This window comes from Myotis yumanensis, unplaced genomic scaffold, assembly GCF_028538775.1.
Source record: "Myotis yumanensis isolate MYYU_CA2020_CCGP unplaced genomic scaffold, mMyoYum1.0.hap1 SCAF_10, whole genome shotgun sequence".
Classification (NCBI taxonomy): Eukaryota; Metazoa; Chordata; class Mammalia; order Chiroptera; family Vespertilionidae; genus Myotis; species Myotis yumanensis.
In genome coordinates, this window is record NW_027223761.1 from 4,878,330 (window position 1) to 4,905,581 (window position 27,252).

Below are 27,252 nucleotides of genomic sequence, written 5' to 3' on the forward strand. Positions count from 1 at the left end.
ACCCAGCCTGACCTGGGCCCTCGCCCGCCCCCCACCAGGTGGGGGTGCCCGGGGTTCGGCAGCTCCCCTCGGCTGGCGGGGCAGCGGCCGCCTCTTTCTCAGCTTAGGGAGAGGGGCTCGGGACGCCCGCGGCCCCGGAGCCGGATGGGAGTTGTAGTCCGCTCCCTTCCCGGGATGTCCCCCTTCAAAAAACTCGCCAGTTTCTGCTCTCATTTTATTCGTATCCTTACAGCCACCTGGGAGACAGGTGTGTGAGGCAGGAATGGTCACACCCATTTGGCAGATGGACACACTGAGACTTGGGAAGGACAAAATGAATTGAGAGGCCGAGGATGAGGGGACCCTTAGCTAAATCACTGAGAAGCCAGCGAAAAGGGAGCCTTGCGGCCAGGTTCAGGGAGTTAGCAAGAGACAAGCTGCCGCTGGCCATTGCTTCCCTGATGGCAAGTCTCCGGGGGTCCTTAGAGTTTAGGAGATGCACGCCTGGGGGGAGGGGGGAGAGCAGGCCACCACAGGCTCTCAAAGCCCTGGGCGGAGCAGGGCCTTCGCCGGCCTGGAACTTAAAGGCCAAGGAGAAGTCTGACCGGGGCTGGAGATCAGGAGAGGGCGGGGTTGGCTTATCCAGTGGCATTTCTGACTTCTGCCCAGCTGTCTCCAGCTGGGCTGGACCAGAAACCACAGGACGGTGGGTCTGTCCAAGAGGAGGGATCGAAGGGTGGGGTTTTTAGCGGCTTTAGATAACAAATTCTTCTATTAAAAAAGATCTTTTTGGCGGGTTTGCCTCCTCCCTCAGGCGGGGAGACCTTCTGGAGTCTTCTGGGTCCGGTTGCGAGCCTTGAGGGAGGAGGCACTCTGACGTCCTTGGAGCTGAAGCAGCATCCCTAGCAGCCCGGGGCTTCCTCACAGGTCTCTCCCATTTGATCTCCTCCGAGACCTGTCCCTGGGGGAACCAAGACAACAGGCTCTCTCCTACCCAAGCCAGGTGGGGGAAGGGAGCCAGGATTTACTACTATTATTATTATTATTATTATTATTATTATTATTGTTACCAAGATTTAAATTTCAATGGCCTGTGTCTTCTGGGAGGGGGGCTGGGATTGTGTGGTTGAGTCCTCCGGGCTCTCACCTGTAGCATTCTGGATCCTCCTTTTGGGGGCGGGGCCCACGGTAGGGTTTAATGCCCTGGGAGGCCACAGGGGGGTGCCAGAGACCAGCGGAGGGCCAGGTGCTCCAGACCAGCCCAAGTTCCCATCTTCTGGGGAGTTACAGGGTAGGGAAAGGCTCCTGGGTAGGAAAACGGACCACTCCTCATTGCCCCTCCTGGACACTCTGATCCCCAAACCCACTCCAACCCAGCCCCCAGGGTCAGCAGTCAAGGACCAGCTGGGGGGGCCTCTGGGTCCTGGCTGACTCCCTGTGTGACCTCGGGCAAGTTTCTTAGCTTCTCTGAACGCTGAATTCTCAGGTCCCTCCCTGACCCTTCATACTCCATCCCGCGTAGAACAGCAGAGGGGAAACAGACAAAAACTGAGACCCACCGGTGTCTACGGGGGGCACAGTCCATCTGGTACTTGATTCCTTTGGTCCTGTATTCCTTTTGTCACATCCTGTTCCAAGCCTCAGTGTCCTTGTCTGTAAAAGGGGGTTGGCTCCCTGCTCCTTTGCAGCTCAAGGTCAGAAAACCCCTCAAGACTCAGTCTGTACCTGAACCCCTGCTCCAGACTCCACAAGCAGCCAGTCCCCCAGCCCCGCCATCAGAAGCAGCTCCTGCACTGGGCCCTGCTTTGCCCCAGCAGATCTGTTTTCTAATCTTGTGTGAGCCAGACCACCAGGGCTGCACAGGCCTCACCCCAGGGAGCAGGGTCTGCGTGTGGCAAAGACCCTGGCCCAGTGAGTCTGAGCAGAAGACTTTCCCATCGCCTCCTCATTCACACGCCCTGGTCACTGCTTCCGGAGGCCCACCAGGCGCAGGGGCGCCTGTCCTCCCATACCTCTCCCCCTTCCCAGGCCCTTTGGTATTGAGGTGTTGGCACTAGCTCTAGGGAGCCCTGGGGATAGCAGATCATGGTAATTACATCTTCATTCCTGTGGTCCTTAGTATTTCAAAGCTAAGATCTGCTATCTTCACAAGGGCCCTCCCATAACAGATTAATACCTTGAGGCTGGGGAGGTGGGTGGTGCCAGCCTTGAGCTTCTCCTGGTTCCAGGCCGAGGCTAGTGCCTGGCAGCAGAAGGGCAGCCTGTGTCCCCAGACGCTGAGGACAGGGAAAGGCCAGAGGGCGGTGGACTTGATGTAGGCCTCTGGGAAGGGCCTTGATGACGAGAAAAAGAAACTGTCAGGCCCTGTCTGGTGTGCTCAGAGTGTTGGCCGTATACCGAAAGGTCGAGGGTTTGATTCCCGGTCAAGGGCACGTACCTGGCTTGCAGGCCTGATCCCTGGCCCTGCTCAGGAGAGGGTGGGAGGCAACCAATCAAAGTGTCTCACATGGATGTTTCTCTCTCACCTTCCCTCCCTCTTCTACTCTCTAAAAATCAATGGAAAATATATCCTCTGGTATATTTCTGAGGCGAGCAGAAAGAAAATGGTGGTTCACATAAGGGGGCTGCCACAGAGGGGGAGGTGAAGCCCAGGGCAGGGGAGTGGCCAGGAACCCAGGCCTTCTGAACCCCAGAGCATAGGTCCCTGAGCCTGGGAGTGGCTCAGACACAGGCAGCCTCGGGGTCTGTCCCAGCCACCTCTTGGGCCTCCTGAGAGGCCTATGGGGCTCCCTTCAGTGGCTGGGGGTGAGCCTCTCCCAGCCAGGCCTCAGGAAGCCACTCTCAGCAGATGGGCCTGCAGGGCCACTTGCATTGGCCCGCTGCCCTGGCCCTGGGCCCCACCGGAAGCACAGTGCCCCACCCCTGCCCCAGAGAGCCAGGGACCAAAGGGAGGCTGGCTGGGGGTCAGACTGTTGACCAGGCCTGTGGCCGTGGGCAAGTTGTTTTCCCTCTCTCTGGGCTGCTGTCTGTTCACAGTGGAGAACTGCCCCAGCTCAGGTGTGAGGGGCAAGAGGTACACGGGGTGGCCACCCATGGTCGTGGGACTGTCTAGGCCAGTGGCTCTCAACCTTCCTCATGCCGCGACCCTTTCATACAGTTCCTCATGTTGTGGTGACCCCCAACCATAAAATTATTTTCGTTGCTACTTCATAACTGTAATTTTGCTACTGTTATGAATCATCATGTAAATATCTGATATGCAGGATGTATTTTCATTGTTACAAATTGAACATAATTAAAGCATAGTGATTAATCACAAAAACAATATGTAATTATATATGTGTTTTCCGATGGTCTTAGGCGACTCCTGTGAAAGGGTCGTTCGACCCCCAGGTTGAGAACCGCTGGACTAGGAAGAGTGTGGTTGGAGGGTGGGAGCTGCATTGCCGCTCAGGCTCCACGTTTTATCTAAACGTGTGTCTATGTGGGGGAGAGGCTGATGGAAAGGGTGATGTTGAGGGTCCCCACTCCCCAAGCTAGTCCTTGGCAGCCCTGCACTCCTCCTCCCCCGCCCACCCCAGCACACCAGGGTGTGTCCTTTGAAAAGTCCAAAGCTCCAAATGGGTGGACAGATGGTGATTTCATCATCCTGGCTTTTCTTCCAGAAACCTTCTGTGCTGCTCCAACACACCATAGGGGCTCCCACGCTCCACGGAGGCTGCAGGCCATGTGGTTTTATAATCAGCAAACCTTCTGGGCGCACAGGAAGCCAGGCCTGAGCCCCATCGGCCACCACCCCTCTGGCCCATGGGCGCCACCGAGTCTGTGAGCTGCTTTCGGGAAGGGTGGGTCCTACCTGCTTTGTTCTGGGAGTTGGGTGGGGCGCTGGGCTCCCTGCACCGACCCTTAACACCCCCCCCCCGGACCCCCCCGGGCCCCCCAACTGCACTGGGTGCTGAGCAGAGGTGGCCACCCTAGGGGCCCTGCCTCTGAAGCAGGAGCTTCTGTTTGCATTTTTCCAGCGAGGAATCAGGCTCAGGAGGGAAGACAAGGCTCAGGGAGCGAGCGGCGGAGCTGGGATCCGACCCGGCCTGTCTGCCTGACCCCGCCCTCTGTGTGCTTTGGATGGAGGGGCAGAACTGGTGGCTGGGTGTCCTGACCCTGTCAAGCCTGGTGGCCTTGGGCAAGTTCTGTGACCGCCTCTTTGAGATGAGAACAGGACGAGGGGTCAGCTTCATGGTAACATTTTTGACGGCAGAAGTGACTGTTTTGACAAGATCTCACATGAAGGGCTCCCGTGTGGGGCCCGGAGCAGTGGGTGCGCCCCCTTGCGTCCTGCATCATGGGTTCCGAGGTGCCACGTGGGCAGATGGCCCCAAAGGCCTCTTACTGCAGGAGCTCTGGGTGCGGGTAGAATCAGCTCTCCTGTACCCGAGCAGCTCTGAAGGGGCCTTTCATCCAGGGTCCTGGCCAGCTAGGGAGCTGGGGACGAGGTGAGGGGCAGATGCTGCCCTTTGAGGGGTGGCCACTCCTTTGTCCACACACTGGCTCCCCCCTGAACTCCCATCACTGCCTGAGAAGACCCCCAATCTGTAAAACTCAAACCAGGGGCCTGAGCTCCAGGCCAGCAGGGGTGCAGCCACCTGCCCTTGGCCCTGTAAGTCTCAGATCAACCGCCACTTCCTGGAGCAGCCTTAGGGGTTCACCCTGCCTCCACGTGCTGGGGGAGGGTGCTGACTGTGGGGTGCGGGCTCAGTGGAGGGGGCAGAGCGGCCAGGCAGCGCTCCTCTCACACTCCGCGTTCTTTTTGTGCTCCAGCTTGAGCGAGCCAGCTGCACCTCCTGGGTGACCCTGCAAACTGAGGGGTTGTGCCAAGCCTTCCGGGCCCCAGCTGCAGTGGTAGCATTTAATCTTCCATGTGGGTTTCTCAAATCTGAGTCCGTAGCTTAGAATTGGGGGGGCGGGGGTGGGGTGGGTGGAGTGAGCTGCAGGCTTTGTTTTTCCTTTGAAAAGGGTACTTTGGATTACAGGCTGGTGGGCATTTGGATTACACACCTGGAGTCAGGCACACCAGGTCTGAATTATCCTATATACCTGCCCACCTGAGTCTGGCTGTGCAATGGGGGAAAACACCCACCTCCCATCATGATGGCCAAGGTAACCCCGGTACAAGGCAAACCGCCTGAGTGGTGCCAGGCTGGCGATCAGATACTGGTGGTCAGACCAGACACCCAAGCCGGCTGGCACGCACAACCTGCTGGCAGGACCGTGGGCACCTGTTCACATCCTGTCTTTTGCCACAAGTGAGCCTGGCGCGCTCCACCCTGATTACACGTCTGAGGCCTGCATGGTGCATCAGCTCCCAATTTGTCTCCTTCCCTGGGCTGGTACAAGCAGTTCCCGCCCCCTCCCTCCACACCCCCATCTGAGGCATGGCCGGCCCCACCCTAAGTAATTGTATTTTTGTTGCTGGTCTGAGTACCAGCTTCACTGTATCTCAACCCCACCCCACTCTCACCCCCACCCCACCCCACCCCACCCCACCCCCACCCCACCCCCGGGCCTAGCACAAAGTCCAGTCAACCACTGTCTACTTGATCCCTCCCAGTGCCCAGAGCCCCATGGGCGCCCACCTGTCTGCCCACCTGTCTGCCCATGTCCAGGGCGGGCCCAGGTTGGGGGAGATGCTGTGAAGATCATACAAGGCAGGTACCTTCTCCCCAGCCCCAGGGCAGGCACCCTAGTTCTGTCATCAGAGATTCTCCCAGCTTCACCCCATCCTTTCCTAAAACAAACCCCTGCTCAGCCCCCACCGAGCACAAGGAAAGGGGTCATCAGCCCTGTCTGCGGGCGTCTATTAAGAGGTAGTAGCTGCCAGAGCTGAGCGTGACTGCGCCTGGGCCCCACCCTGGCAGGCTTGCCAATCTGTCCCTGCCCTGCCAGTGCCCCAGCAGGTACCGTGGGGAGCAGGCCCCTGGGAGAGAACGCAGCACCAGAAGCCAGCTTCAGCACAAACTTCTTTAATTCAAGAAAGTCTTGTCTTAGTTGCTTTTCTTCCCACAGGTGAGCGTGGAAAAGCCACTGCATCGGAAACAGTGAATTCTCAACAATGCACCTTCACCCTCACCTAATACCGTACGGAATGGTGGGCCGAGGCCGGCTGGACGTAACCAGGCCAGTTCCTGGCCACTGGGACCCAGCGGACGGACGCCTGGAGAGCAGCACTGGGAGGGTGGGCGGGGCTGGAAAAGTCGGAGTGCAGGAGTCCCTGAGACCCCGTGGGAGTGATGGCGGCTGCAGGCCGTGGAGCCGGCAGTATGTCCAGGCCCCGCGCCGCTTAGACAGCCCGGCCGAGGCAAAGCCGTGAGGCGGCCTGAGCTGGCCACTCGCTGCCTGTTTATTCACAGCCTGGGGAAGGGGTTGCTCTAAGGGCATCCCACCTTCCTTTGCTCAAGGGGCTGGGTTATCCCTGGTCTCTGGCCACTAGGCCGGGGCTAGAGCACCAAACCATGCCAAGTTCATGAGGACCTAGCACCCACCCAAGGGTGGGGGCAGGGAGGTGCACCGGAATATCCAGGGAGTGAGAGGGTGCCGCAGAGAACACCTCCGGGGTCCCCGGCGGGGGAGCTCTGCACACACCGTGTCTCATGGCTCCCGGGTAGAGCTGCCCCTGGTTAGAGTGCGGAAGGAGACAAGAATCACAGCTTCTGAACGAGTGGTTGGGAAGTTACTGGAAAACCCAGTCAAGTATAAGAGGTGTTACTTTCCGGAACCAACACTAGCTTATGTATCTTCTGGAAGATGTTTTCTTTCACACCCACCCACCCCTCTGATCCCCCAAAGGCAGCTGGGCCTTGCTTCGGTGACTGCCACGCAAGGGGCGGGAGGCTAGGAGAGCAAAGAGCAGGGCTGTGCGCAGGGGGCTGAGAGGTGGCAAAAGGCACAAGAACCGAGTCCGGGACATGGGGAGGAGGCCACTGGCCCGAAGAAGCTGCGCTCAGCTTCGGAATAACCCAGATCCAGCCATTCCTGTCTACACAGGCCCCAGCCCGGCAGCTGGCAGGAGGGGTGCGCCGGGAGTGGTTGTGGGCGCTGAGTGCTGCACAGCCGGAGCGGGAGGCAAGGGGGAGGCCAGCGGTGTGCGTGAAGGCATGGGGCTGTCAGACGGAGGCGGAGGCAAGAAAGAAGGCTGCCTCTAACGTTATATATTAAAAATATCCATAGTTCTTGTGCATAAAATTCCATCATTCACATTCGAGCATCACCCTGCCTCCCCTGCTGGGCCCAGGAACAGCCTTTGAAAGAAAGATGGTGGTTTTCCTTTTCAAGAGCTGAGGAGACAGCCACTCAGTCTTTATGGACCTTGAGAACCGGTGACCCTCCCCTCCCCCCGTCTCTGCTGGCTGGACGCACGGGGCCGGCTGGTCACTCGAGCCTCCGCTTGGAGGGTGGGATCAGGTGTGGGGGGAGATCGGTGGGCAGCTCATGGCCCTCCAGCTTGACTTTGATGAGGTGGTTGGCCAGGGCAAACTCCTCGTCGTCCAGCAGCCCGTCCTTGTCCACATCAGCCAGCTTCCAGATCTTCCCCAGCACCGTATTGGGCAGCTTGGACTTCACCATCTCCTTCTTGGCGTTGGCGCCCGTGATCTTGCCATTGACGGGCGACAGTGTGTAGAAGATCTCGTCATAGGTGGGCTTGTCCTTGCCTACCACCCACTCGATGTCATCTATGCCTTCCCCGGCCCCCTCGCCGTAGCCGTGCCCGAAGGGCCCATTCATGGTGCCTTCGAAGGCACCGCCCTTGACGACCTGCGAAGGCATCTGGGACTCCTCCTGGCGCACCATCACCATCAGCTGGGCGATGTCATTGGCCAGCATGTCGTCCACTGTGTCCAGCAGCTTGGGCTTCAAGGCCTGGAACTTGGTGAAGTCTTGGGTCTGCAGGAGTTCCTGTGGTGGGCGGGGAGGAAGGAGAAGGGTGGGTTGGGCCCTCCCAGGCTCCAGATGGAGTGGGCAAAGCAAGGGTTCCCAAGAGAAAGAGGGAACCACTTCACAGCTCAGGCAACTCGGTTAACCCCACTGGGCCCTGGCTCCCCAATTTGTAACCTGGAAGGTAAAAAGAGTCCCTTCCTGGCAGGGCTATGGGGAGAATGAACTGGGATGAGGCCAGAGTGCCTGGCCCTGTCCCCCATTCCCTGAGGACCTGGGTCAACTTCTCCGATTTGGGTGGGGGGCTGGTGACTTTCCCAGCTGCTTCCATTTTGGGAGCCCCCACCCCACAGAGACCCAGTGCCCCCAGCCTGCTTAGGGTGTGGGCCACCGGACCTGCATCTTGCGGAGGCTCGGGAAGTCGCCAGGGGAGATCTGATGCTCCCGCTCGATCTTGGCGTAGATCTCTCCCAGGTTGTTCACCAGCTCTTTCTTCTTGCTCTCTTTACCGAACACATTGGGCATCTCCTTCTTGAGGGAGCTGATGATGTAGGCGTGAACCTGTGCGGCAGAAGGAGCGGGCGTCACAGGCTTCCTGGACACCTCGGCAGGGGTGTGGCCTGCACCTGGGCTGCCCCAGGAAGCCAGGGCTGTGACCCGGGAGGGCAAAGGCAGTCCCAAGCCCACGTTCTGCTTCCCGCAGCCTCCCTCCCCCAGGGACCCCTCCACGGGGCAGCAGGGCAGGGCCCCCACCCTCCTGCATGTGCAGACATGTGGACGCTCACATCAAGGTCATAAAACACCACCAGGCCTGAATTATGCTCCACTTTGTCATTACCAAAGCCTTGGGGGGACTAAGGATTAGAAAAACACCACAAGCTTCCCCAGATGTTTCAAGCTTTATCTTAGCTTCAATACCTTGCTTAGACATCTGCCAATTCAAGGCTGCACACCTTCATTTCCTCACATCGGGCTGGTAATGCTGACAACCCTCCAGGGCACCAGCCCTTCAAATCCCCTGCCTTTGCCACGCAGTGTTCAGCCCTGGAAGGCTGCAGCCAGCCCGCCAGCCGGCCACCTTCTCCCAGACTCCACCCCATTCAATCCCCTCCACGGCCTGGCCCTGGCTGAGAATGGCTGGAGGGAAGCAGGCCAGAGTCAGGGCAGAGAGAGCCGCCAGAGCCCAGAGCCGCACACGCCAGGAGAAGGAACAGCAGGTGGGGGAACAAGGCTGGAGGCCGAGTTTCCCAGGCAAAGTGACTCAATGTGCCCTCAGGCCAGGAGATGACACAACCATTTCTGTAAGTGAACAAGCAGGAGGAAGTCTGCCCTTTGTTCTGTCCTGGAAGGGAGCTGGTCCAGGAGAGGGGCAGGGCAGGGAGGGGAGCCGCCCTTCCCTGTGGCCTCTTCTCCGCTCACTGCCTGTCCTTCTTCAGCTCCAGGTGTCCCTTAGTCCTTTGAGGTCAGGAGCCAATTATTCAGGTTTTCTCACAGGTTCCTTTCTTAGGACGAGCGACACTCACCAAGAAGGCTCCAGCAGAGACACAGCTAGAAAAGCGCACAGCCCTGTGTTCTCCTGGGGGCCTCTGCAATTTGTCTAGGCAGACAGGTCACCAGGGGCTCGAGTCCAAATGCTCAGCAGGGCAGACGTGGGCCTGAGAACCCAGCTCCTAGCGAGCTCCCATGTGCTGGTCCAGCACTCTGGGCAACAGACACAGCCGGCGGCAAAGGATGAGGGTCAGTTGTCATTACTCAGGCCAAAAGCTACCTGACACCAGGCCTCAAGAGAGTGTGGGGTGCCCTGGGCCACGGTGTTCTATCCACGGCGGAGTCTCAAAACCTCAGGGCTACACACGGGCAGTGGCTCCCTGAGGCAGGAGCAGGCCGGCAGGGCTCTTCTCGGCTCTCCCAGGACAGGCCTGCCGCCCAGCGGGGAAGACCCATCCTCAGTCCTGATACTCAGGGGCCCAGGGTGCCTGCTTCACAGGCCACAGGACTGCCTTCGCCAAAGCCAAACACCACACACTGCCTTCCTACCCTCTGCACGCCGCCTGCTCTCCACGGCCCTTTCATCAGAGATCAGGGATGCACAAGGGCCGCTGCAGGCCCCCATCGCTGACCAGCCAGCCCAGGGTCATGTGCTCGGCCAGACACTGAGATTCCAACCTCTTGAGCAATTCAGATGCTGCCAGCAGGTGCCAGCAGGCCCCGTGCTTCCGCAGAGGGGCAGGGATGGTATAACAGGGCCTCTGGAGGCTGAAGCCACCAGCATTCTCTCTGGGCCCACAGGTTAGAAACCCACCTCTCCACTAGCTTCCTGTCCTGGCTTAAGCATCAGCTCCCACTAGAGGCCCCCCGGCCTGGCCCGCCCACCAAGAGAGCTCCCCAGTCTGCTTCTGCAGCAGCCTGGGTCTCCCCAAATTGTGCTTTATATGCATATGCCTTCCCTGCTATGGCTGACCAGTGCTACAAGGGTGGGGACCTGCTGTCAGTCCCCACTGTGTCCCCAGCGCCAGCATCTGCCAAGTGTATTTCAGTGCTCAGGAGACCTGTGGGCGGAAGCCCGTGAGGCCTTAAGCTGCACCTCCACCCACTTCCACTCCCCAGGCTGCTGACGGTACAGTGGGACCTTCCATTTTGAGGTTCATGTGCATTAAGAATTTCACTTAAAAAAACAGCTGCGCCCACAGGTGCAGAGAGAGGACTGGTTTAGACACAGTGCAATGGGGCTGGGGCTGGGGGTCTGCAGAGATGGGTCTTGGGCAGACCAACCCCCGGGCCCCAGTGGCAGTCCCAGCACAGGAGCCCACCCTGGAGCAGGCATGCCACCCCAGGCCTACCTTGGCCAGCCTTGCCCTCTTGATCAGGTCGTTGAGCTTCCTGAGGGCAGCGTTCCGGGGCAGAGACTGGATGTCTTTGAAGAGGTCCTGCTCCTCGGCCTCGAAGAGCTTGCGGTTGTCGGGGATGAGGAGTGGGTGGGACCAGAAGGAGCCGATGTAGACCCTGACCACCTCGGGAGTGTTGATGATCTTCCCCAGGGACCACATGAGGGCCCCGTACACCCGCATCAGCTGCTGGGTCTCAATCTGGTCGGCCTTGTTCAGCACCACGCGGATCTTGTCCTCGTGGTTCTTGAGGGCCTTGATGACTTCTGAGAACTCGTCGGAGATGTCCAGCTTGTGGGCGTCAAAGAGCAGGATGATGCGGTCAACCCGCTCGGCGAACCACTCCAGGACAGCCGAGAAGTCGTACCCTGTGGGAAGAGGAGGGTGAGCTCAGGGGCCCCAGGGACAGGCGGCTCTGCTGTGGCCTGGTACCTCTCCACCTGGGTCATTTACATTTCCAGAATGTACTCAGCACCCTGAGGGAGTCATCAGGTCTCCCATTTCTGTACCCACCACGGGAGCGCCCTCACCCATGCAGCACCTGGCGTTAAGAGACGCTTAGAAAATCAACAATGCAAAGGAAGTCACCACGCCCGCGCTCTGAAGTGGGTCTGACTCCGGCAGGAGTGAGGAGACCCCAGCAGCGCGGCTCGGCCCTGTGTGGCAGGACAGACTCGGGTGCTGCCAGGCAGGTGCCCTGGCACAGCAGTGACAGCGGAAAACAGCGCGAGCACCTGCCGGCTCCCTGTTCTGCAGGAATCCCATGCATTCCCTACAACAGGGGCTGGCACACTGCAGCTCAGGGTCCAAATCTGGCCGACCCCCTGCTTCTCCACGTGAGGTTCTACTGGGCTACACCGCCTGCGGCTGCTTTCGTCTACAGCGCAGAGTTCACCGTGTTGCGACAGACTGTAAAGCCTGCAAAGCCAAAAACATGAAGTCCCTGACCCCGACGGAGAGTTTGCTGACCTCTGCTCCACAACGAGCTCATGAAGTGACAAACCACTTCCCTCGCTAGGTCTTAAACACTTCCCCAAAGCGAAGGGCTGATCTGACTCCAGTTTCCACTCCATTCACTGCTGGCTCCCACCGCCCGTGGTGCGCGGGCGTCCGTGGCAGAGAGCGCTAACAGAGAGCGTTAACCGGAAATCTTCCTTCAGGAACAATTGTCTTATTTCAGCTGGACTTCCCCCACCACACCGCCCCACCAGCTGCCTGACAGCAGAAATGAACAAGAAAAGGAGTGTGAGCCCTCTGTCCTTTTGCCTCTCCTGCGGCTGGAATGGACATGTGACAGTGGGAGCTGGAGCAGCCACCGTGGGTTCAGAGAGCAAAGCTGAGCGCCCAGGACGGCCTCGCTGAACTGCTATGCTCACAGACGCTACCTGATACCTGACTGAAGCCAGTGGATTTGGGGGTTTCGCTAACAGTGGTTGAATTTGTATCCTATTTTGTAATTACACTTCAAAATGTTTCCATTTCTTTCACTTCCCCCAGAAGAAGGGAAACTGTTTCTCACCTTTTAGGAACCCTAAGGAGAGGTAGGAGCCCCTGTGGACACCAGGACTTCAGAAGCTCTGGGAAGCCTGGGCCCCAGCCCCTGCACTGCACTGCCTCTCCGGGTGACTCTGGGCATTTCCTTGTCGCTGGGATCTGTCCTCTCGCTCTCCACCTGCTACCCACGGGCCACCCAGATGGGGGCCGGCCCTCTTAGGAGCCCCCTGTACTTCCCAGAGCGCAGTCAGGCTCCGGAGATTTAGCCAGAGAAGCCACTCCTATGGGGAAGAGACGGGGACACAAGCCAGCCACACCGATCTCCCCACTTGGCCCCTCCTCAGCCCCACCTCAGCCCCCTGCCAGGTGGGGATTCAGACCTGTGTTTTCTAGACCATGGAACAGAAAAGCTATCCGGTAGGGGAGGAGACCAAAGAAAAGGACAAAGTGTCAAGAAAGGGCCCAGCGCAACCTACAGGGCCACGGGGAGGGCAGTCCCGCTCTAGGAACCTGAGGCCGAGCTCAGGGCTGAGTGCCAGGCCACAGCCCGGCCCTGAAGGCTGCGGCCTCCACTGGACCAGAACCCTGGCCCCCTGCCTGGCTGGATAAACATTCTGGCTGCCAGGCCCCCAGGTTCAAGTGTGCTTCGGAGTTTCTGCAAGCCTGAAGCCACGGCGTTCCCAGCCTCTCCCCGGGCACTCAGAAAACAGGATTTTAAAGAAGACGGTTCTGGATTCAACCCCCAGCTCCAGCCACTGACTCTGTGACCTTAACTTCTGAGTTACTCATTCTTCGTCTATCCAGTTTAAAAACCAAGTCCTCCTTCTAAGATCATGGGAGGGTCACATGAGGCAATGTGTTGGGCTCCCAGCACAGGCCCGGGCACTGGAATGACTTCCATGGAGGCGGGGCGAGGGGAGAGGTGACAGGGCCACTGGAACAGGGGACAAGCAGCCTGGGATGGCATCACGGGTCAAGAACTACGTGACAAATGTTGGGTCTGGCTCTGAGGCCAGAGGCCAGCTCTCCTCTTGTGGCCAAGACACGGACACTTAAGGAAGCCCCCAAATCCATGGCTTCTGCGCACACATGGCAGCCTCCAGGGCGAGGCAGAGCCTCCGCCCACCCCAGCACACCAGGAAACAGGATGCTCTAGTCAGAGGCAGCCACTCAGCTGGTTGGGGTTTCTTGATGTGGTGGAGGTGAGGTGAAAGCGAGGGGGGGAGGGGGAACGGGGGGGGGGGGGCGTGCAGCAAAGCCCCTGCGACTCTGAACCCCCAGGCTGGGCAGGGGAGCAGCCAGCCTTCCGAAGGCCCGGGCAGCTGGAGGCAAAGGGCAGGGCCACCAGCCTCCCGTGCTCAGTGTGGCAGGGCATGGAGCAAGTGCCCTCACGGCTGGTTCCAAAGTACAGCCCCTGTGGCCCCAGCACATTGGGGCCCAGAGCGAAGCTGTCTGCAGAAAACCAGAAAGGAAGGCGCAGGCGCAGGCTGAGGAGCCCAGGCCACTCCGCCAGCGCCTTCTATGGCTGCTCTGCGACCAGCAGGTCAGCGCTGAAAAAGCGATGACTCAGGACTGAACAGAGGCTCCCTCTCAGCAGAAATGAGGCCCAACTTCTCCCCTCGTCAAACTATTTGTCCTCAGACTGACACAAGTTCAAATGACCAGAGTCCCACAGCTGGGGAGGCAGCGATGCCAAAACTAAAGCTTTGGGAACAGGGACGCCCTGATGGGCTGGGCTCAAGCCCAAGTTAGCTTTGGCCCAGGAGTGAGGACAGCAGCGGGGAGCTGAGGTCACCCCCACACTCCACCCATCGGGGCCTCCCCCTCCCCAACGGTGGGGGGCCAAGAGCAGACAGGGAAAGGGAAAGGAGGAGGAGGTGGAGCGAGGCACCGGAGTCACAGCCTGCAGATCCCTACGCCCCAGCCAGAGCTGGGTGCCCCGGCCACACACTGTCACTCACCAGCACCTCAACGCAGAGCCAACAGAGCTAAGTCCTCTTTTTTGCAGGTGAATGAAATTTCCTGTTTATTATGGAAAACGCTCGCTTTTGGTGAGAGAGAAGGGAGAGGTCACGGTTCCATTCCTGGTCAGGGCACATGCCTGGGTTTTGGGCTTGACCCCTAGTAGAGGGTGCGTAGGAGGCAGCTGAGCAATGATTCTCTCTCATCATTGATGTTTCTCTCTCCCTTTCTGAAATCAATAAAAATAATCTTTTAAAAAATGGCTAAGTCTTGCTCTGGCCAGTGTTGCTTAGTGGTTAGAGGATGTCAGGTTAGATCTGTGCGGGAGGTCTCTCTCTCTCTCTCTCCCTCCCTCTCCCTCTCCTTCTTCCTCCCTCCCTCTCCCTCTCCCTAAGAATCCATGGGAAAATACCCTCAGGTGAGGATGAACAACAACAAAATATGGTTACGTTTTATGTTGTGCACATATAACCCCTCCCACCCACACGGTCCTGGGGGCTGGGAGAAGAGAGGGGAAAGGTGGAGCCCATCAGGCTGGGTTCCTGAGCCTCCTCTGGGTCCCTTCTGCCTTCCGGGGTGCCTCCTGAGGGGGGTGCCTTCCCGACAAGCCATGCTTCCCTCTCCCCACACCAGCACCCGGCACCCAGCACCGAGGTGCAGAGGCAGCAGCTGTGATTGCCGCCTGCTCGCCCTGCTCCAGCACCTCCAGACACAGGCAGTTCCAGCAGCCAGAGGGGAAAAGCTGCTTCATACATTCCAAAAGCTTCTAGAACATGAACAATAGAGGGTTTGTCTCCAATCAACTTCTGCTTCCTGCCATTCAAGCTGTGTGGGCCTGGGTATTTCTTACCATCGCTCTCCATCACACACGTTTCCAACTCGTGCTGGACCAGGAGAGCAAAACAAATATTAAAGAGCTGAGAATCACCCGGCCGGTTGAACTTTGACCCATGAACCAGTAGGTCACAGTTCAAATCCCGTTCAGGGCCTATGCCCAGGTTGCGGGCTCCATCCCCAGTAGGGGGCGTGCAGGAGGCAGCCAATCGATAATTTTCTCTCATCACTAATGTCTCTCTCTCCTACTCTCCCTTCCTCTCTTTGAAATCAGTGAAGTAAAACAAATTTAAAAAGAAATTAAAATTTTCACTGTACACAAATGTTTATAGCAGCTTTATTCAAAACTGCCCCAACTGGAAATCCAAATACCCTTCGCTAGCTGAGTGGATAACAAATGATGGTGGGACAGCAGAGCAACAAAGGAGCAAACCACTGACACTCAGCTACGTGAGGACCCGAGAAAGCACAGGCCAGGTAAAAGCAGACACACCAGACACAAACGGAATGATTCCCTTCCGACATTCTGGAAAAGGCAAAACCTTAGGGACAAGTATCAGATTAGTGGGTTGCCTGGGATCAGGAGTGCCTACAAGGGGCGCAGGAACTTTCTGGGGTGATGGGAGACTATACGTAGGTCATGGTGGTGGTTTCATGACAGCTCAGAGGGCTGTGCGCCTAAAAAAGGTGAATGTGACTGTGTCCAATGGAGACCTCAGTAAACCTGACCCAACAACACAGGACAGGCCAGCGGGGAGGACAGATGGGCCCCCTTCTGAATCCTGGAGCTTCCACTCAACAACCAGCAGTGTGACCCGGCCAGGCCACATTCCCTCTGAGCCTTAGTTTCTTCATCTGTAATGTGAAGATGGCGTGTTTCGCCCTCACAGCGCTGCTGTGGGCATCGAGTGAGCGCCTGGCACACTGTAAGCTCTTGGTAAATGTTTGCTAGTATTTACTCACAGGATTTGTACTTTGGACTCAAGAAGCTTAGGTTCTAATGGGTGTGTAAGCAACGACCGCTCTAATGCATGAAGAATGCCTTGTACCCCAAATATAAACTGAACATTTGCAGGCGCTCGGGCCAGCTGCTACCCAGCCAGCCGCTGAGCTGGCAGCCTCGGAACAGGTGCCGAGTGCCGGCACCAGCTGGTACCACTCCTCCGTAGGCAGAGTGGCCCACGCCCCTCGGCAGAGCCGGCAGCATTCCCATCCAGGGATTGGGCCCAAAGCTGCCTGGCTGGACAGGGTGGGGGCAGCGGGGGGAGGAAGGCTTCAGGAGGGAGCTGCCCAGGGGCCGAGCACCCAGGAGACCTGGAATCTGGAGGGAAACCCCGCTGAGTCAGTGCTTCCCCACCCTCCAGCTCAAGATGCTATTCAGAAAAACGTCTTCCTCATCAGAGTCTGGGAAGTCCTGGATTTTCCAGTGCCTTTCTTTTCAATCAGCTGACATCTGTAGGGCACTCAGCTGTGCCCTGGGCACCGGGGCAAGAAGTCCATGGAGAAATGCCTGCAACCCGGACAAGAACCAAGGCCGTACATTGTCCTCTCACTGGAGTGGCTCCTGAGGTTGCAGCTTCTGTGCGGCTCTGGCCCCTAAAGTACTGACCTGGGGCTGGAACCTTCGGTCACTAGCTGTGCTGGGGGCGCTGGGCAGCCAGGAGCACGCAGCACTCAGGCCTTACAAGGGGCTTTTGGGAAACTCCATGGAGCATTCTATGGCTGAAAAGCCCTGGTGACACTCTGGCCGGGAGGGTTTTTAGGGCTGGGGCATCTGAGGAGGTGGTCAGCGTGAGGGTCAGCACAAAGGGACGGCTCAAGGATGAGGGCTCCAGCTCTGGCCTGAGGAGGCAGAGCCTGACTATGAAGGAGCAGGCCGGCTCCTGGTCTTAGACAGACCCTGTGAACCAGAGACAGTGAGCGGAGGGCAGGTGAGAACCCAGGGGACAGGCAGCCATGGTCAGGGCTCCTAGGACTGGTGCAGAGAACAGGGAAGGAAGATGCCAGCATGGTGACTGCAGGTCCATTCTGATCTCAGGCTGCAGAGAAGCGCTGTAGGAGAGCTCAGAAGCCCTGCACAGTGATGACCGAAGAGGGTCAAAGACTTGTCTGATCCAAGCTCTCGGGGGCTCCTTCACCCCAGAGCACCCTCTCAGCACAGTGCAGTGTGAGCACTTCTGCTGGGTTCCAATCCTCGCACCACACATGCGAGCCTGAGTGTCATCTTGGGCTAATTACTCAACTTGCTAAGCCTCTGTTTCCTCCTCTGGAAAGCAATAGCTTCCTCTTAGGTGCAGCTGCTGTGACAATACGTGAAGTGGGTTCACGGGGCACAAAGCCAGGACAAGGCCAGGACAAGGCCAGCGGCTCCGACCTCCTGATCCAAGTCTGAACACGTCACTGCTGCCACACCTGCCACAGGGAAAACAGACCCACAGGTTCCGCGCAGCTCAGCCACACGGCCATGGCAGGAGCACGCTGGCTGGGACTTCCACCTGAGGGTGCCTCCCCTGCTGCTACCAAGGACCCTGAGGCGACTGTGCGGCGCCCAGCAGCCGGGAAGCCCAGGGCACCGGCCCAGCCGGCCCGATGCCCTTTGGGACGCCTTGTCTGTCGCACAGGCAGCACTCCCGAGTGAACCCTGCGTCCGCAGGTCACCTTCTCAGCTGACACAGGAGAACGTTATCTATAAAGTCACTAAGAATATTAGCCCAACAGGGAAGTGGGCCTGCAGGTCCTACCTTACCTCCCAGACAGTATCTCCTGCACACAGTAGGGACCACGGGGGGAAGTCAGGAGGGACCAGGCCACAGGGTGGGACATGGAAGCGGGTGTAATGAGCAGCTCTAATGCACACACAACCTCCAGAAGGATGTTCTGCTTCCAGGGAGGGAGGATGGCGAACCAGACGCCCATGCTGCTTGCCCGGGAACCAGGGCTTCTGCTGGCTCTGTCTTTCTGAGAGGGAAACACCTGCTTTCCACGCAGCAGCAAAGGGAACAGAGGCGGCGGCCGGGAAGCCTGGACACACTGCCCTGCTCTGACCTCCCGGCCGGACCAGGGGACATGGGACCTTTGCAGTAACTGACGGGTGGGGCCTCAAAGAGAAATCCACTCCCTTTCCATCCACCAGTGGCCACCACCCCGGGACCCTGTGACACACAGCACATCTAAGAGCCCCGCAGGATGGCCTTTCTCCTGCTGATAACATGCTGACACCAAAATGTTCCACAGCAAGTTCCAACTCGGCAACTTCTAGTAAAACACTTTAAACTGAGACCTCTAGGGTTTCAAAGGGAAAGAAATGGCAAAATCAGTTTGATGTCTCACTACTTCACAGGAGGAAAATCCTTCTTTTATCAGAACAATGCACTTACCTTTTTAAAAATTGCTTTGAGAGAGGGGGAGGAAGAGCAATTTTTGTTATTCCACTAGTTTATGCTTTCATTGGTTGATTCTTGTATGTGCCCTGATGGTGACTGAACCCGAAATCTTGGAATGTCACGATGACATTCTAACCAACTGAGCTACCCAGCCAGGGCCATGTGCTTCTCATTAAGCCACCCTCCTTCCTGTCCATGATGGGTGGGAAGGCCTGTGGCTGCCCAGGGACCCAGAGGGGCCAACACCCTACACCTGGAGAAGAATAGCAGGACCCACAGGTGGAGCCAGGGGGAAAGCTAATGGAGCCAGTCTCCTGCTGGCTTCCTCTTCCAGCATCTGCCCTCTGCACGCAACTTGAGGGCCAGGGCTGCCTTGCCCACCGCGTGCTCCCCTGCCCCCAGTCAAATACACTCTGTGTGACTGCTCTGGGGAGAGAAGGGGAGGCAGGGACGGCAACAGCCTAGCAGACAGGATCTGGGTGCCTAATGTAGCAAGACATACGCTCCCAACCTCTCAGCCGGCTGAGCTCTAAAAAGCTGAAGTGTCAAAGACAGCCCAGCAGGGGACTTCCCGCACTGGTGGAAAAGAGCTTTTTCTGAGTTCCCTTTTCCGTGACAACAGGGGCCACAGGACCCTAAATCCTTCCCCCAAATATCTTCACTCCCAGCTCTGAAGGTCACACTGAGGGCTGCATTTTGGGAAGATAAGCCTCTTTTTGTGAGCTATTGTCCTTTATGCAAAGATATACACAGCTGGCCTCTGGGGCTGGGAGCACTGTGGAAGCCCAGAGGTGGCCCCAGTCAGAAGCCCCTCCGTTCACTCCTCCAGGTCACTAAAAGGAAAGCTCTATAGAGGTTCAAAGAAGTCCCTCTAGGATAGCTCAACCCTGGAGGGAGATTGAGAATAAATCCCCTTTGTGGGACTCTCCCTTTAAGAGTAACTGATTCAGCTTTTCTGGCCTTATTTTGGCAAATGTCAAGGCTTAGGCACTTTCTTAAAACCACATGCTAACCTGACAAGCTCAGGGGAGGCCTGCATGGCAGTCTTGCAAACTCAGAGACCTAAAGTAACCAAATAGAACGGTCTGAAATTAAACTTTAAACGCAGTTATGGTGGGCAGTTACGTCCTAGGCCAGTATCTTCACTGACAAGGTCAACCTTTACCTTAACTGAGCCTATCTGTCTTTTTGCATCTATGATAACATACCCTTTGAAATGTCTAGGTAACTTGTAACTTCCCTTTTTCTGGACCCCCTCAGGGCACAACCAAATGTGCTGGGCGCCAGGACAGATACCACAAATTTCTTCATTATCATGTTAGATGTTCCTGCACCCACCTAAGTATGTGTCCATCATTTTACTTTTTATCCAATCTCAGGGGTTTCCCTGCTTTGCTTTATCCCTCCTCCTTAATCTATCACCAATGAATTTCATGTAACCCACCTACATCCCTTTCCTTTGATTGCAATGTATAAATACAGATGTAACCGCCATTCTCCGGAGCATTATCTCAATTCGTTGAGGTTTTACTTCCCGGCATATGTGGACAGTTAGGCTCAAATAAACTCACAAAAATTCTTTACAGGTTTCAATGGTTTTTTTTTTTACGTTAACACCAGGTTGGAACAATCACAGCAATAGGAGAAAACTGGCCCTGGCCTCTTAAAGGGGCCCCTAAATCTGCTCCCTTGAACCCCTAGGATGTCATTATCCTTGGGTGGAGAACCTAAAAGCTTAAGACAGATCTAGAGACAGAGCTAGAGCAGGTCAGGAAGCTCTGATGCAATCCTACAGGCAGGGCACAGGCCTAGAGAGGAAGAGAAGCAAGGTCTGCCAGCACCAATGACTGGGCCCACATTCTGGGGTGATGGAGACTATACGTACAGATCTAACCTGACATCCTCTGACCTTTACCGCAGACACACACCACCCCCCAAATCTCAGGCTGCTGGCTTCAGTGCTGAGGTGTTTCCCTCTCAGTGCTCATCAATGCTGGGCAGCCCAGAGGGAAAGGGTGCAGGAAAAATCTGCAAGTTGATGGTTAAACAAACTTCCCTTGTCCTCAGCCCCTCTCTGAGACTGCCCTCCTTCCATTTTTAATTTGCAGCTGCAGGCTCCCCTCTGGGCCTGCCAGACATCATCTGCCTGCCCTCATGCACCTCAAGGCCCCAAGCTCCCCTCCCTTCTACAAAAGGGGGGGCGGCGGGGAGAGACAGCAGAAACAGAGCCCAGTTAGGCGCATCCTGAACCAGATCCTCAGAAAAGCTTGGCAAAATCGAACCAGGAGTTTACAACACGGAATGGGTCTGGTGCACTCAGACTCAGCACAAACAACGCCCAGGGAGACTGCAGACATTTAGGCAATTTAAACCATTTCCGCCAGCCCCTCAACATTTAGCCAATTCCTGCCCGTCTCCTCTTGGTAGCCTGCTAGAGTCCAACTGCTTTCCCACGGGTCTGCAGGACTCACTGGGAATGCACATGGTGTTGGGAGGCAAAGCTTTGAAACACAAACTAAGGTGAGTGAGCCCAGCCAGGCCGGCGGGCTCAGTGGTTGAGCATCGACCTATGAACCAGGTCACGGTTCGATTCCCAGTCAGGGCACATGCCCGGGTTATGGGCTCAATCCCCAGTGTGGGGTGTGCAGGAAGAAGCAGGTCAATGATTCTCTCTCATCACTGATGTTTTTAACCCTCTCTCCCTTCCTCTCTGAAATCAATAAAAATGTAAAAAAAAAAAAGTGAGTGAGCCCAAAGAGCCAAGGGCTGGCTCATTCACAGTCAGCAATGCTGGCTGAGGTACCTTGGAGCCCAGATACTAAGCAATTTCCTATGACCTCACAGCCAGCCTGAGGCCCCAGCTCCAGTCCTGTCTTCCTTCCCAGCATGCCCCAGGGGCTGGAGAGCACGAAAACCACACGTTGACTGTGGTTTCATCGATGGCTCTTGTAACTTCAGCAAAGGAGCCAAGGAAGGAAGGAGCTCCTTGGCTCGGAGAACCGTGGACACAGAGGGCGGATGGGAAATGGGCTCTGCCTTGGGCTGGACAGCCCTCAAGGGCAGCATCTGGTCTGCATCGCAGACATCAGATGGGAGAAGCCCGACCACCGGAGGTGCCCTGGGCTGTCGGTCTGTTTACCTCTGCTGATGCGCTGTTTCTCCCCAGACAGGATCCCGGGCGTGTCGATGATGCTGATGCTATCCAAGACCGGGTTGGGCAGCTGGGCGCACATGAACCTGCACGAGCAAGAGCCAGAAGAGAGAGGTCAAGACTCAGTTATCGCCGCTCTAGAGGGCACAGCGGTGCTTTCTGTGCTCCCTCGCCACCTCCGCTTCCTTTCCAGGAACAAGAAACTTAAAGGTTTTCTATCAGCTTAGTTGCCAGGGGTGGCCAGCAGACTGCACATGGTCTCTTAACTGATATCCAACCAGCAGGCTCAGACTGACCCACATCAGCACGTCCCTCACATTTAGCTCCCCCCCACCCCGAGTTCAAGAGTTCAGCACTCAAGTTGCTGACATGTTAGCATGAGCCTAGGTCACCACTCAACCACTGGCTACACTTCTTTTTAAAAAATGTTTTAATTTATTTATTTTGTTAATCCTCACCAGAGGATATTTTTTTCTATTGATTTTTTCTAGAGAGTGAAGGGAGGGGGAGAGACAGAAAGGGAGAACCATTGATGTGAAAGAGACACATGGATTGGTTCCCTCTTTTTTAAAAAAAAATATTTTTATTGATTTTTTACAGAGAGGAAGGGAGAGGGATAAAGAGTTAGAAACATCGATGAGAGAGAAACATCGATCAGCTGCCTTCTGCACACCCCCTACTGGGGATGTGCCCGCAACCAAGGTACATGCCCTTGACCACTATCAAACCTGGGACCCTTCAGTCCGCAGGCCAAAGCTCTATCCACTGACTCAAACCGGTTAGGGTGGATTGGTTCCCTCTTGCATGAGCCCTGACTGGGGGCCAGGAATTAAGCCGGCAATGGAGATATATGCCCTTGACCAGGAATTGAACTCGCAACCCTTCAGTCCAGAGGCCGGCGCTCTAACCACTGAACAAACCGGCCAGGACTAGTTTTTATTGATTTTAAAGGGAGAGGAAGAGAGAGAGAAACATCATGTGAGAAACACTGATTGGCTGCCTCCTGCATGCCCCCTAGTCTAGTGGGGACTGAGACCATAATCTGGGCATGTGCTCTGACAGGGAATTGAACCAGCAACTCTTTGGTACATGAGACAATGCTCAACCAACTGAGCCACACTGGCCAGAGCACCACTGACTACATTTCCACACACCAAAGAGAGTAGGTCCTTTCCCACTGCTGCTGCCCTTTCCCAGCCCTTCCCTTCCACCAGCTCCTCGGGGGAAGGGGCTGCAGTGGCAGCCAGGGAAAGCTGGAGGACCATACAGGCTGGCGGTGGGCAGGGAAGTAGACATCATTCTCTGAAAGTCAAAGCGTGCAGGAGGCAGCTGATCAATGATTGATGTTTCTCTCTCTCCCTCTCTTCCTCTCTTCCTCTCTGAAATTAAAAAAAAAAATCTTTAAAAAAAATAAAAGAATGAAGGCACAGAGAGGCTAGCAACTCATGAGTGAGGACTTAGCTGTGTGTGTAAGTTCCCACTGGACTTAGAACAGCAAGGGGCTGTCCCGACTGGAGCAGAGATTCTTGATTAGACACAGAAAAGGCTCCTTTGACAACTTCTCTGGAAAAGGTATTGTGAGCAAAGAAAACACTGACCCAAGGTCTGCAGGACACAGGCTTAAAGCTGCCTTTCCAACAATTGGGAGAAATCTGAGCTGCTTAGCTTCCCCTTTTAAGGCCCCACCCCCTTGGTGACCAGCGGCCCCCAGGCTAAGGGTGAAAGGTACTGCCTGCAAACACAACAGAGCAAAACCAGCTGCCCAAGGTGAACAAACCTTGGACCGCATCCTCCCCGGTGCCAGCAGCAGAGCTGCGTGCTGTAAACAAGTGTGTGCCAGACCTGGGGCTCCAGCTAGGGAAGGGAGTCACTGGAGAGAAGACCAAACTAAAAGGATCCGGAGTAAAGCTGGCTCTGGGTAGTCACATACAAAATGCCTTGTAGCCCTGGCCGTTGTGGCTCAGCTGGTTGGGTGTCGTCCACTGAAAGGTCACTGGTTCGATTCCTGGTCAGGGCACGTACCCAGGCTTGATCCCTGGTACGGGGTGTGCAGGAGGCGGCTGACTGATGTCCTACTCTGGCATCGATGTTTCTCTTTCTTTCTCTCTCTCTCGAAATCAATTAAAAATCTTAGAGAAATAAAGCCTTGCACATGAGCCTGGCGAGTGCGTTAACATGCTCTGTGGCGGAAACACTCAGGGGATCAGGCGGTACAGATGCATCCCATCCCATCTTCTCACCAACCAGGATGCACAGATCTCACTTCACACTACAGGTGGGTGAGAACGTCACACAAGGAGTTTCCACAGGACCATCTTAGGACACCCTGACTGCCCTGCCTCCCTCAGTCAGCTCCATCTGATTTTGGTCTTAGAACAGCCACTTAGAGGGAAAAGACCGGAAAGTCAAGTTCATGACTCAATGGGTCTCTTTAAGAGCCCTGGGAGAGGCTGTGCCAGCCAGAGAAGAGCCCCCTTTGTGTGCCCTGCTGGCCAGGAGGCACAGACTGACACAGCTCAGGCCCTGGCTTCAGTGCACACCCGTGCCCCCCACCCTCCGCTGGAAGGGCCTTTAGGCAGCGCCATTAGCATTTGGGGACCGTCTGGAGCTGAGGTGGTGGCAAGAAGGAAACAAGTGTGGCTGCTGGGGCACCTACATCTCCAAGTGCCTGTCTGGGCCCAGCTCTCCCGAACTGCTCTTTGCCAGGTAGAAGCAGCAGCAACAGGCTGCACGAACAGTCCGCCCGGCAACCACTTGCAGGGTGAGCTCCACAAATCAACCCGGCTCAGGGGCCGAATAGTTTCCTGAACTGATGAGGTGGGGATTGCCTAGATGAGCGGTCGCCAACCGGTAGTCTGCGGACCACTGGTGGTCCGTGAGGTCCAAAAGGTTGGCGACCACTGGCCTAGATGGCTAAGATCCCTTCTAGCTCCAAAACTTTAGGTCTGCAAATTCAAAAAAGAGGCCATATGCTCTGGTTGGGTAGTTCAATTGGTTAGAGTGCCGTCCCAATACGCGCCAAGGCTGTGGTGAAGCACATGTAAGAATCAACCAATGAACGCATGGATATGTGGAACAGCGTATCAATGTTTCTCTCTCTCTCTCTCTCTCTCTCAAATCAATGAAAAAAGCAGGCCATATGCCCATTTCTTCTTCCAAAAAAAGGTTTACTATCTCAAGCAGAAGTGGAAACCTAAGGGCAAAAGAGGTAGGTCTAGCTACCCTTCCTTCTAGCTCCCAAAGTTCTGCGTGAACGTAGAGACCTAATAATGCCTGGAATTCCCAGCACAGCAGCCAAGTTTTCCACAAGACTGCACCGCGCCCACCAGCTAACAGTCTGAGCCAATCCCCTATCTACAGACACAATAATTCTAAAACGCCAGCATCCTCGGGAGAGAGGCTCCAGGCTACGGCCGCACCTCTTCAGGAGCCCTCCCCAAAGGGCTTGACTCAACGCAGGCCACACAAACGCCATCGGCTATAAAACAGGAGGGCAGGCTTACAGGCCTGAAAAGGGCAACAAGACAACAGCAGCCTGTCTTCTCTGTTAATGGTCGGCTCTGTGACTGGAATAGGCCTGGGCGGCTGGGATTGGGGGCAAGCGGGTCCACCCTGTCCAGTTGAGCAGGGTCTGGAAAGGAATGTGATCATGCAGGGCGGAGACCTGGAAGGCTGCGAGGCTGCTGCCCAGACCCAGGCTGAGCACGGCATGTGGAGTCACTCCTCGAGTGGGAGGCGGCAGATTGTGAGGTCCCCGGGATGCACCATGGGGATGAGGGGTAAGGGTTTTAAGAACGCTGACTAGGGCTCCCAGTTCCTTTACACAAGAGTGAGTTTGGCCGGGTAGCTCAGTTGGTTAGAGCATCGCCCCCACACACCCAGGTTGCAGGTTCCATCTCCAGTCGGGGCACACACAAAAATCAACCAACGAATATATAAGTAAGTGGAACAACAAATTGATGTTTCTCTCTCTTTCTAAAAAAAAATTAAAAAGAAAATCAATCAATAGTATTTTTTTTTAAAAAAGTGAGTGTGGCTGTTGCACTCCTTAGAGAGGTCACTGCGTTTCATTGGTTGCATCGGGAAGGACTGAATCTTGGAGGACCGATCTCTCTCATCACCGGAAGGCAAGTTTCACCCAGTTAACTGGGGAAACTTAACCAAGTAGGTTAAGGAGCCTCCTAGTGCGTCTGCTGAGGGATTCAGGGTCCAAATCTCATTCCAGGGCTCCCAGGGTCACCACGCGACGCTGCCCCCTGTACCCCCTAAGGCAGCCAGACCCTGAGAGAGGGGTTCCAGCCCATCGGCCTGCGGTCCCCAACTGGGCGGGCGCGCAGACCCTCCCTGCCCCACACAAAACCAGCGGCCCCGGGGCAGGCAGCGCAGCACCAGCAAAAGAATGGCTACAAGTTTCACCACATTTTTCCACTTAAGAAAACAGACCCTTGTGGGAAGGAAGGGGTGGTTTGAATGAGTTAGGTGCATCCAATCTGGGGGAAGGATGTGCAGACTTGACTAAACCCCTGGTTCTGAGGGAAGTGGGGCTGGGCTCTGCGGGGGTGGGCGGGTGGGTTGGGAGCTAAACTGATAACCTAGAAAATTCTGGGAGGTGACAGACCCGGGGGAGGGGGAGCCGCTGATGCCCACCCCAGAGCCACAGGTGGGTTTCCCATGAAGCGGCAGAGGACCCTGTCCCCTGACCCCTGTCCCGGCCCAGGGAGTGGTCGCTGAGGGTCTCGCCGGGGCCCTGGAGACAAAGGACGGCGGGGCGGCGGCCGCGGGAGACCCGAGCGCGGGGTCGGGGGGTCGGGGCTCCGGCCGCCCCCCTGCTCCCCAGGACAAGGGGCGAGTACCTGTTGAGGAAGGCGTTGCCGAAGGCATTGAGCTTGCGGAAGGGCCGCCCCGGGTCCACGACGAGCGCGTTACCCGGCACCACGCCCTCGGTGGGGCCGTGCATGACCGCGATGAAGGAGTCGGTAGTGGGCTCGGGCCCGATGCGCATCCCCGGGAAGTCCTGCTCGATCAAGTGCCGGATGAAGGTGGTCTTGCCCGTGCTGTACTGGCCCACGAGCAGCACCATCGGCTTGTTGTTGAAGTCCGCGTTCTCCAGCGCCGGCGAGTGGAACTCGTGGAAGCGGTAGTGCTCCTCCAGGGGCCGCAGCTTCTGCAAGTACAGCTGCTGCAGCCCCTGGGCCACCGTCTGGAAGAGCTCAGGCTCCTTCTTGCGCCGAGCATCCTTGCTGACCCAGCTGAACATGCTGCCGGACACCGGGCGGGCTGCTGCGGGGAGAGCGGCGGCTGGAGCGGGGCGAGGCGCGCAGCCGAGGCGGGGCCCGGCCGGCCGAGGGGCGGAGAGGCGGCCGGGTGGCGGGGCGAGGGGCGGGGAGGGGGCCGCACTGCGCAGGCGCAAGTCACAGGCCGCGCAGCGCCCTCTGCGGAGTGGAGCGCGCGCCCCGTCCGGCGCCCTTTATAAGGCCGGTCTCGGCGCCGGGGCGTGCGCGCCGCAGGGGGCAGGGAGCTGGGAGCGGGAGGAAGCGCCCGGCCCGCGGACCCCGCGCCACGTCTTTTCTGCCCCCTCTCCCATTGGCCGATTCCAAATCTCGCGAGCGCCGCTGGCCCGGCTCCCCGCCCCGCC

At 56.9% G+C, this 27,252-nt stretch overlaps 1 protein-coding gene across 1 annotated transcript; it reads right to left on the bottom strand.

The window, feature by feature from the left end:
- Positions 1-5,983: 5,983 nt before the first annotated feature.
- EHD1 (EH domain containing 1) lies at positions 5,984-27,014 on the bottom strand. The gene is made up of 5 exons (XM_070427439.1): positions 26,471-27,014; positions 21,606-21,703; positions 10,749-11,161; positions 8,305-8,469; positions 5,984-7,929 (listed from the first exon to the last, which is right to left on the bottom strand). Exons 1-5 carry the CDS (start codon positions 26,872-26,874, stop codon positions 7,405-7,407), a joined length of 1,605 nt encoding a protein of 534 aa, XP_070283540.1. The 5' UTR covers positions 26,875-27,014; the 3' UTR covers positions 5,984-7,404.
- Positions 27,015-27,252: the final 238 nt, after the last annotated feature.

What these genes read in the sequence shown, in the direction of transcription:
- EHD1 (XM_070427439.1), bottom strand. Translation starts at nt 26,874, where the DNA reads ATGTTCAGCTGGGTCAGCAAGGATGCTCGGCGCAAGAAGGAGCCTGAG. An exon ending in GGCAACGCCTTCCTCAACAG is followed by an intron (nt 21,704 to 26,470) that starts GTACTCGCCCCT and finishes TTGCTCGTGCAG; the next exon opens with GTTCATGTGCGCCCAGCTGC. An exon ending in AGAGGGCAAGGCTGGCCAAG is followed by an intron (nt 8,470 to 10,748) that starts GTAGGCCTGGGG and finishes TCTGCCGCACAG; the next exon opens with GTTCACGCCTACATCATCAG.